This window comes from Erinaceus europaeus, chromosome 9 (assembly GCF_950295315.1).
Source record: "Erinaceus europaeus chromosome 9, mEriEur2.1, whole genome shotgun sequence".
Lineage (NCBI taxonomy): Eukaryota > Metazoa > Chordata > Mammalia > Eulipotyphla > Erinaceidae > Erinaceus > Erinaceus europaeus.
In genome coordinates this window covers 78729401-78739285 of record NC_080170.1, presented here as the reverse complement: position 1 = coordinate 78739285, position 9885 = coordinate 78729401, and the positions used below count along the sequence as shown (strand labels likewise).

Genomic DNA, 9885 nt, shown 5'->3' with positions numbered 1-9885 from the left:
TCTTTACATATACAGTAATATTTTTTCTTAGATACTAGATGGTCTCAGTGTTATATATTTAAATGGATTTTGCTGTCATTTTCTTTTAATTTTCACTTTTCATTCAAACAAGCAGTTTATTTACTTGTAGATCAGTCTTTTTAACTTGTTTGAGTATGAAATCGTCTTTATTCTTGGGTAGTTTAGCCTTATTTCTTTTTTTTTTCTTTTTTCTTTAAGAAAGGATTAATTAACAAAACCATAGGGTAGGAGGAGTACAATTCCACACAATTCCCACCACCCAATCTCCATATCCCACCCCCTCCCCTGGTAGCTTTCCCATTCTCTATCCCTCTGGGAGCATGGACCCAGGGTCATTGTGGGTTGCAGAAGGTAGAAGGTCTTAGCCTTATTTCTAATGTATGAATTCTCTTGAGTTCTTGATGTAGCAGATTATTCTTGGTGCATAATAAATGTTCTCTAGTGTAAACAACCAGACCTAGAAAGTTTCCAAATTTCCTTCAAAATGAAATTTTTTTTTTTTTAATTACTAGCAAGACATTACCAAATAGGTTGAACCGCCTGGGTTCTAAGCCTTGATAACTTAAATTTTAATTCCACGCAAGAGGTGTCGTGTGGTTGTCTGAATTCTTTTTTTTTTTTTAATTTTAAAAAAATATTTACTTATTTATTTACTCCCGTTTGTTGCCCTTGTTTTATTGTTGTAGTTGTTTTTCTTGTTATTGATGTCGTTGTTGGATAAGAGAGAAATGGAGAGAGGAGGGGAAGACAGGGAGGGGGAGAGAAAGACACCTGCAGACCTGCTTCACCGCTTGTGCAGCGACCCCTCTGCAGCTGGGGAGCCGGGGGTTCAAACCGTGTTGTGTGAAATCTTCTTCTTCTTTTTTAATTGTATGTATGTATGCATGCACGCATTCACATCACGGCTCTCACATCACGGCTTCACCTTGGGGCCAAAACCAAATTGCCTTTTCTGAGTTCTCGTGAGATCGGCAGTTGCCGCGAGATCAGCCAGAGAGCCGGTATCTCCTAGCTGCGCAATCCCGCCATCATAGCCGTGGAAACCTTGCTCAGAAGAGTGTTTCAGGTAGCCAGTCTGGTTGTAGGGTAGATCAGATCGTGGTGGTGATGGATGAGGACCTAGTTTTGGCACTCCCACGTCAGAAGGAGAGGAGGCTACAGGCGCCAGAGCTCAGTTGGGGCCAGAAGCGAAATGAGGCCCAGGAGGGCGGACAGGCTGGGGAGCAATATGAGCCCCCCGGCCCCCTGTCGCTGGTGGACGCGTCCTGGGAGTTGCTGGACCCCACCCCGGATCTGCAGGACCTGTTTGTGCAGTACAACAATAGGTTCTTCTGGGGCCAGCTCAGGGAGGTGGAGGTGAAGTGGAGTCTGCGGATGACCCTGTGTGCCGGGATATGCAGCTACGAAGGGAAGGGCGGGATGTGCTCCATTCGGCTCAGCGAACCCCTTTTGAAGTTACGACCAAGAAGGGATCTTGTAGAGACCCTGTTGCATGAGATGATACACGCCTATTTATTTGTCACTAATAATGATAAAGATTGGGAGGGGCACGGTCCAGAGTTTTGCAAACACATGCACCGCATCAATTGTCTGACTGGAGCCAATATAACAATACGTCACACTTTCCACGAGGAGGTGGATGAGTACCGGAGACACTGGTGGCGCTGCAATGGGCCCTGTCAGCACAGCAAACCCTATTACGGTTATGTCAGGCGTGCTATTAACAGGGCCCCCTCTGCCCGCGACTGTTGGTGGGCCAAGCACCAGAAAACTTGTGGAGGCACTTACATAAAAATCAGAGAACCCAAAAACTACTCAAAAAAAGGCAAAGGCAAGACAAAACTGGGAAAGGACTCCATATCAACAGGAGAGAATAAAGATAAACCCCACAAAGACGAGAGACAACCGTTAATCCCTTTGAGTGAGAAGGGATACATTCTAAGAGAAACAAACAGTTCACCTTCGACTGGAAAATTTGTCACTTCACATACCATCAGTAAAAGTCACGATCTTTTAAGTCAAGACCATACAGCTAATGAGATAAGACCTAATTTTAAAACTGAGGTGGAAATTGAACAGAATGGTTCAAACGAAAAAACGTCTTTTGTAGTTTCCCCTCTACTCAACACCAGTCACCAAAATGTTTTAAGCCACAACTTTCTTAGAGTATCAGTTGCTGACCAAATTACTTTCAAAGGTGTGGATGAATCTCCAGTGAAAAGTTTAACAGTTGATGACATCACTAAAAGTTCAGTATCTTCTCATTCTAGAAAAAGGTTTAAATCTTCTAAGATATCCCTAAGAAATTCATTAAAAGCAGTAGAATTGACATCTGTGACTACATCTCAGGATGGGAAGGGGCCTGAAGATAAATTCCCAAATAAAAAACCCAGGCTAGAAGATAGGCATGCTTTTGACATTGCGTTTATCAAGGAAGAGCAAAGTCAAAGTGATGGTAATGATCCAAAGTGTAGTTCACACCCAGTAGCTGAAAATCAGAAACGCGGTGGTTCATTCCGTCGCTACAAAGTGGTTTATTGTCCTGTTTGTCAGAATGAAGTTTTGGAGTCTCAAATTAATGAACACTTAGACTGGTGCCTTGAAGGTGATAGCATCAAAGCCAAAAGCTGAAAGAAAAAATGGCTTAAGCCCATATACATAGTATTGCCCAAGTAATGTAGTGTGTCAGCCAATCAGGACGTTCTGGTTAGTATTGACATTTGTAGGTCATGATTTAGGTCACACTACCAATACAAAATATTCTGTTTTATGTATATATGCATATATATACAAAATTGTAATTTTAAATATTTTATGTCTCAAGGTGCTACATTCACTCTTACCTTATACTGTAGTCCAGAGTTTGGTCTACACACGTGTAGTTTTTAGATTTATTTGTTCTTTCTTGCATGTAATATATTGACTTCTATACTTTCCTCAAAATATTCAGTGAGTTTTGTCAGGTATTTGGTTGAATTGATTACTTAGGGTCAATATTAACTCACTGTCAACTGATAATATTTATATTGGTATTCAATAATATTGGTATATTTATATCCAAAGTAATATTCATAGCAATCAAACATATTGAATAAAAAAGCACATAGTATAAATGACTAATAAAGTATATTAGTTTAGGGTACTTAAGGTTTTGAATTTTTTTCATAATTTTAACAGGAAATACATTTTCTATATTTTAAATGTTATTTCTTTGTTTCATTAACAGGTGGCAACTTTTGTTTAATTATGCTAAAATAGATAAGGGATATAGAAAAATAAAATAGCTTTCAGGATATTACAGGATATAACAACCCTTGTAATTCCATAGACTATATTGTAGCTATGTTCTCAAAATGTAGCAGAGTGGTTAAAATTCTAAGTAAATGGCACACACAAAGACTCACACAAACATGTACAAAACATAATAATGTTGCCTAGTTTATGTAGCAGTGAAACAATTATTTAAAAGTAGTATTATGAATGTTAAGCCAAAGTTGGAACCATTGTAATAAAAGGATTATCATTTGTTCTTTTTAAAGTTAATTTCTTTAACAAAAAATCTTAACCTAGGTCATAGCTAAGGGGCAGAGACACTTTTGTCAGTTTATGCTATATGGATATACCTACAATATGTTGGCATATTCCCTAAATCGTAGTTCAGATGGTTTCTTTTTTCTTCAAATCACTTCTCTGGGGGAGATGCTTCACAAGAGACTTGCTGTCATATAAGCATAATTTCTTATCTCACCATGATAGATGTCTGTGCACCATTCCCACCACCAACTTAGGTTTTGCTCCACTATCATGCTCTGGGACCCCAATGCCTTCTTGCTTTCCTCATATTAATGTCCTAGGCTCAGCTGCCATAGACCAATTTTCCTTCCTTCCTTTGTTAAGTTCCACTTATGTGTGAGATCATTCCATATTCATCCTTCACTTTCTGACATATCTTACTTAGCATAATTCCTTTAAATTCCATCCAAGATGTGACCAAGGAGATGATTTCATCATTTCTGATAACTGAATGCTATTTTACTGTGTGTATGGATACAACTTTCTTTTTTTTTTTTTTTTTTTTTTTTTTTTTTAGTTTAAAATACCTTTATTTATTTATTGTAAAGAGACAGCCAGAAATTGAAAAGGAAGGAGAAGACGGGGATGGGGATGGGGATGGGGGAGACACCAGTAGCACTTCTTCACCATTCATAAAGCTTTCCCCTGCAGGTGGTAACTGGAGGCTCAAACATGGGTCCTTGCACATTGTATTGTGCTCTCAACCAGGTGCACCACCACCTGGCCCCTTCCACTTAACTTTCTTAACCACTTATCTGGATTGCTTCCATGTTTGGGCTATTACAGATACTGATTTTAACAACATAACAGATCTCTTTGAACATTTTTTCGTGTATCTGTTGTCCCTCTGGATAACTTTACTAAAGATCCTGTTCATTTCCTCTCCCCATTTTCTTTTCTTTTCCTAGAAAACCGTAGTTCATTTAGAGTGCTTCAGGGAAGGGGAAGGGGTGGGTCTCAGTCTTTCTTGGCCACTGCCTTCCTCATGGTGGTCAGCACATCATTTTCTCTTGGCATGGATGTGGGTGCCCACCTGCTTCTTAATACATTTGAGAACCCAATTGTCCTTCGAGACCATGGTGCACACCCTCTGGATCATCTGCACAAATCTGGTGTGCTTGGTGAGGCACCCACAGTGATGACTACGCCTCAGTTTGGTAACATTCTTGGTTCTTTGCTGGCCCTTGTTGAGGCCCACAGCCATGAGGTTGTACAGGGACAAGGCTGCTGCTCTGCTATGTTGCCTTTCCCCATTTTTTTCTTTGTTTAATTTTTTATTAATATTTATTCCCTTTTGTTGCCCTTGTTTTATTGTTGTAGTTATTATTGTGGTTGTTACTGATGTCGTCGTTGTTGGACAGGACAGAGAGAAATAGAAAGAGGAGGGGAAGACAGAGAGGGGAAGAGAAAGACAGACATTTGCAGATCCGCTTCACTGCCTGTGAAGCGACTTCCCTGCAGGTGGGGGACCGGATGCTCGAACCGGGATCCTTCCGCCAGTTCTTGCACTTTGTGCCACGTGCGCTTAACCTGCTGTGCTACCAACCGACTCCATCTCTTCCCATTTTTTAAAAAGGGTTGTTTGAGGTTTTGTTGCTGAGCTTTGTGAGCTCTTCATACATTTTTTTTGTTATTAGCCCTTTGTCTGATGTATGATATATAAAATTTTTCTGCCATTCAGTAGGGTGATGGTTCCTTTTGCTGTGAAAAAACTTTTCAGTATCACTGTTTTATTTTTGTTTTTATTTTCCTATTGTTTTGGAAGACATATCTGAAGTAGAAATCATAGTGTCCTGCCAGTGTTTTCTTCTATGTATTTGATGGCTTTTGGTTTAACATCCAAGTTTTTTATTCATTGAGTTGACTTTTCTGCATGGTGGCATGTGGTGGCCATGTTTCATTCTACTGCATGTTTCAATCTGATTTTTCCAGCATCACTTACTGGAAAGACTCTCCTTTCTCCATGTAATTTTCTGGTCCCCCTTATCACAAATTAGTTGTCCATAGGTATGAGCTTATTTTTTCTTAAGCATGACATGTACTTACAACTCTTAAATGTATAGATAGCTGCGTTAATTTTTACTTTATGTTCACCTGTGTGACCGGTGTAGTTAGAGAACATTTCAGTCACCACAGAAGGTGTCCTATGGATGCCTCTTCCTAGTCTACACCCACAAGTCTCAGAGCTGACCACTGTTTTTATTTGTTACCACAGATTGGCCTATCTAGTTTTTGAAGTTCATAAAGTAATATCTTTTTTTGCTGAATGTAGTAGTAGTTGTTCATTATTTTGCTTGTATTTTTATGAGTATATTAGAGTTTATTCATTCATATATATATGCAAGCATCTGAATTATTCCATTTGGGATCATTTATTATGAAAATGTTGCTAAATTATTCTTATTAATTTTGGTTGGGCATGTACCTAGGATTGGAATTGCTGGATCACAGGGTGTATCTGTGTATAATTTTAGTAAATACAACCACTCAGGCCAGGGAAAAAGCACAGTGATTGTGAAATGGACTTGTATATAGAAGGTCCCAGGTTCAGTCCCTGACACCAAATATGCAGTGCTCTTATCCACAGTATATGAGTGGCTCAACAATTTAACATGCTTAGCAGTTATTTTCATTTTAACCTGTGTGGTGAATTCTCACACATGTTGCCATTTCTTAGGTATTATGTTAAGATAGTATTTAATGCACATTAATCAATAAAAAATGAAAGGACATCATACTGAATGGAAAGAAGATATTTTTAAACCATATATCAACCAAGGGGTTAACATTTAAAAATATATTTTTAAAAAACTTACAGGGAGTTGGGTGGTAGAGCAGCGGGCTAAGCACATGTGGCACAAAGCGCAAGGACCAGCGTAAGAATCCCAGTTTGAGCCCCCGGCTCCCCACCTGCAGGGGAGTTGCTTCACAGGTGGTGAAGCAGGTCTACAGGTGTCTTTCTCTCCCCTTCTCTGTCTTCCCCTCCTCTCTCCAATCCAACAACGACAACATCAACAACAATAATAACTACAACAGCAATAAAAACAAGGGCAACAAAAAGAAAATAAATATTAAAAAAACTTATAAAACTTAAATATAATAAACACCACAAATAACCCACTTGAAAATAGGCAGATGCTCTGTATAGACACTTTTCCAAAAAATACATTAAGATGGTCAGTATTACATGGAAAAGATATGCATTATCTTTTATTACTAATAACATGCAAATCAAGCCAATAATGAGACACAAATTCACAGTTGTGAGAATGGCTTTTATTGAAAGAACAAGAAACAGCAAGTGTTGGAGAAGATGTGAAAGGAAGGGAACACTTGCATGCTATTGGTGGGAATAAGAATTAGTGAAGCCATTATAGAAAACAGTATGGTAATGCCTCAAAAAAACCCCAAAAACTAATAATGGAGATTTCATGAAATGCAGTCTTCCTTATTCTGGGCATTTGCCTGAAGAATAGGAAAATACTAATTCAAAGAGATCCATTCATTCTCTTATTCACTACAGCATTAGTCACAATATCCAAGAGATGGGGAAAAAAATTTAAGTGCCTATTGGCAGATGCAAAGATGATATATTGTTAGCTTAATATCATACTTAATAACCAAGGGGGTTGTGGCTTACTACTCTATCCTTTTCCTCTTTGTCCTTTCTTTGTAAGTTCAGTTTTAACATTTAAAAATTTAGCACTTAATATTCCTATAAAAAATCTCGTTATCCTGGTAGGGCCAAATCAATTGATTCTGTGGGTGTATGTGAAAATTTGCCATGAAGGAGGAGATTCATAGAAAACTCATGACCCAGGAGGCCAAATTTTCTGTCCAGAGACACACTTGTTTTCTAGCCCCTCCTTTTACTTGTATTTACTAAAATCAAAACATATTTGAAGACCTGAACATTATTCTTGCCTCCATTGCATTGTAGACTGCAAAGAGTCTATTTTTGCAAAAGCTGATGAGACTGGTTTTCTGTGGCACCAGACAGTGGGGTTCATGTCTTGTTTCAGTTAGTCCAGACCTTTCATTTGAATGTCATACTTACATGTTCGAATCTTTTTGACATCTCCATTTTTAAAAATATTTATTTCCTTTTGTTGCCCTTGTTTTATTGTTGTAGTTATTATTGTTGTTATTGATGTCGTCGTTGTTGGATAGGACAGAGAGAAATGGAGAATGGAGGGGAGGGTAGAGAGGGGGAGAGAAAGAGAGACACCTGCAGACCTGCTTCACTGCATGTGAAGCGACTACCCTTCAGGTGGGGAGCCAGAGGCTCGAACCCGGGGCTCGAACCCGGGATCCTTAAGCCGTTCCTTGCGCTTTGCGCCATGTGCGCTTGACCCACTGCACTACTGCCCGACTCCCAACGTCTCCATTTATAAGCAACTTAAATCCAACACATTTCGAATCTTTTTTTTTTTTTTCTGTAGATACTGAATCAGTATATAGCTTTTTTTTTTTTTCTTTTCTTTCTTTTGCCTCCAAGTTATAGCTGGGGCTTGGTGCCTGCACTATGAATTCACTGCTCCTGGAGGCCATTTTTCCCATTGTTGTTGCCCTTGCTGCCCTTGTTGTTGTTATTAGGTAAGACAGAAATCTAGAGAGGAAGGGAAGGCAGAGAGGGGGAGAGAAAGACAGATACCTGCAGACCTGCTTCACCTCTTGTGAGGCGACACCCCTGCAGGTGGGGAGCCAGGAGCTGGAACCTGGATCCTTTATGTGGTCCTTGTTCTTCGCGCGTGCGCTTAACCCGCTGTGCTACCGCCTGGTCCCCAGTATATTATTTCTTAATCCATCTACCTAAGTAGTCATTCTTAATGTTTCTATTTTCTTTATGCTCCCTGGCAAACCAATTTGTTATTAAGTACTCTGTTTTGTACATGCACCAAAACTGCCCAACTCTTTCTGTCTTTAGTGTCATTACCCTACTTCATGCCATCAGTTTTGGCCTTGACTAATACAAATACTATCAATGTGGTCTTTCAGCAACACCTGTTTTTTAAACTAGCCTTCACAAATAGCTGAGTAGGCTTTAAATAGATGAAGCAGCGCCTACTTAAGGTTTTCAGTTATTTCCCATCGATGTTAGTATATATATTGACCTGCAATATTCTTTAAATATTTTTCACATGATAAAAACACTTCATCAAAGAGCGCCCCCTTCATATTCCAGAATGAGTCCACCACCCCACGGCACTGAATTTCCAAATCACCATGTGTAATTTATGGGATAGCATCCTTGCTCTTACTACACTTTAGGTTTCATCAAATGTTATGTGCACTCTTTTAACCCAGTGCGGAGCACAGTGCTTGACATGTGGTAGACAGGTAGTTTCATGTATAACCTGAATGGTGGTGATGGTGAGGGAAGTTTTTCCCTCTTGCTACTTGGGTAAATTTGTATGGGGGAAAAAAAACCCCTACCCAATACAAGTGGCAGGAGGGAGAGATTAGCTTTATTTCTGAGCGTTAGCAAAATATCAAGAGAGGACCTTGCCATCTCTTGGCGCAGGTGAAGGAAGAGTTGCCAACCTCTCCCGGGTCTGGCGGGACTAAATCAGACTCCGGGAGGGGGCGGGTGAGTGTGTCCCAATACAGTCTGATTGGTGCTGGGCGGGAATGGGGCCGTGGCTTGATTCAACGTGCGCCCGCTACGTACGCCGTGGCCCCTCCCTCGCCCCACAATGCTCTGCGCGCCGCGTCACTTGGAGCGGCGGGTCCCAACTCAGCAGGTACGGCCCGGCCCCTCCCAGTCCCGGGTCCTCCCTTCTCAGGGTCGCTCGAGCCTCTGTTGGGACGTGTCCTTCGCTCTCCCCACCTCCCGCTACGACCTCGGTTTCGCCACGGAACCCTTGCATGCCCGTCACTAGGCAGGAAGCGGGCAGCTGCCGGGTGTCGTTGGAGCCGCGCAGCTCTGGCGGGGCAGGTTCGCGGGGCCCGGCCACCACCGCCGCCGAGGGTCTGCGGGGCGGCGCGGGAGGTGGTTGCTTCTCGGCCGCCGCTCCCGGGGTTGTCAAAAGTGTGTGTGTGTGTGTGTGTGTGTGTGTGTGTGTGTGTGTGTGTGTGTGTGTGTGTGTGTGTGTGTGTGTGTGTGTGTGTGTGTGTGTGTGTGTGTGTCGGGGTGGCGTGTCACTGACTCCAGGTGCCAGAAACACCGTGATTCACCCAAACTGCGTTGGGGACCCAGAGAACTTGACGTGGCCTTTCCTTGTGCCTTAGAGGCGGGGTGGGATTTGAGCCCGTGGCTCACGTTTTGCTTTGTGGGGATTGAATGGACCG

General features: G+C 41.3%; 2 protein-coding genes across 4 annotated transcripts in view; both read left to right on the top strand.

Moving 5' to 3' along the window:
* The first annotated feature begins 1078 nt into the window (after positions 1 to 1078).
* On the top strand, positions 1079 to 2652 carry LOC103118702 (DNA-dependent metalloprotease SPRTN-like). Its single transcript, XM_007528908.2, has one exon. It carries the CDS (start codon positions 1129 to 1131, stop codon positions 2650 to 2652), a length of 1524 nt encoding a protein of 507 aa, XP_007528970.1. The 5' UTR covers positions 1079 to 1128.
* A 6635-nt stretch (positions 2653 to 9287) lies between these two features.
* Positions 9288 to 9885, top strand: part of SEC22A (SEC22 homolog A, vesicle trafficking protein) — a 66016-nt gene continuing 65418 nt past the window's right edge. The window contains exon 1 of one of the 3 annotated variants that reach the window (XM_007528897.3): positions 9288 to 9338. The gene's annotated coding sequence lies outside the window, so the exon portion shown is untranslated. Of the gene's footprint in view, positions 9339 to 9383; positions 9533 to 9885 lie in introns of those variants that run through there. The other 2 variants (XM_060198261.1, XM_007528896.2) reach the window with 2 other exon arrangements.

Excerpts from the sequence above, each read along its gene's own strand:
- LOC103118702 (XM_007528908.2), top strand. The coding sequence starts at position 1,129 with ATGGATGAGGACCTAGTTTTGGCACTCCCACGTCAGAAGGAGAGGAGG.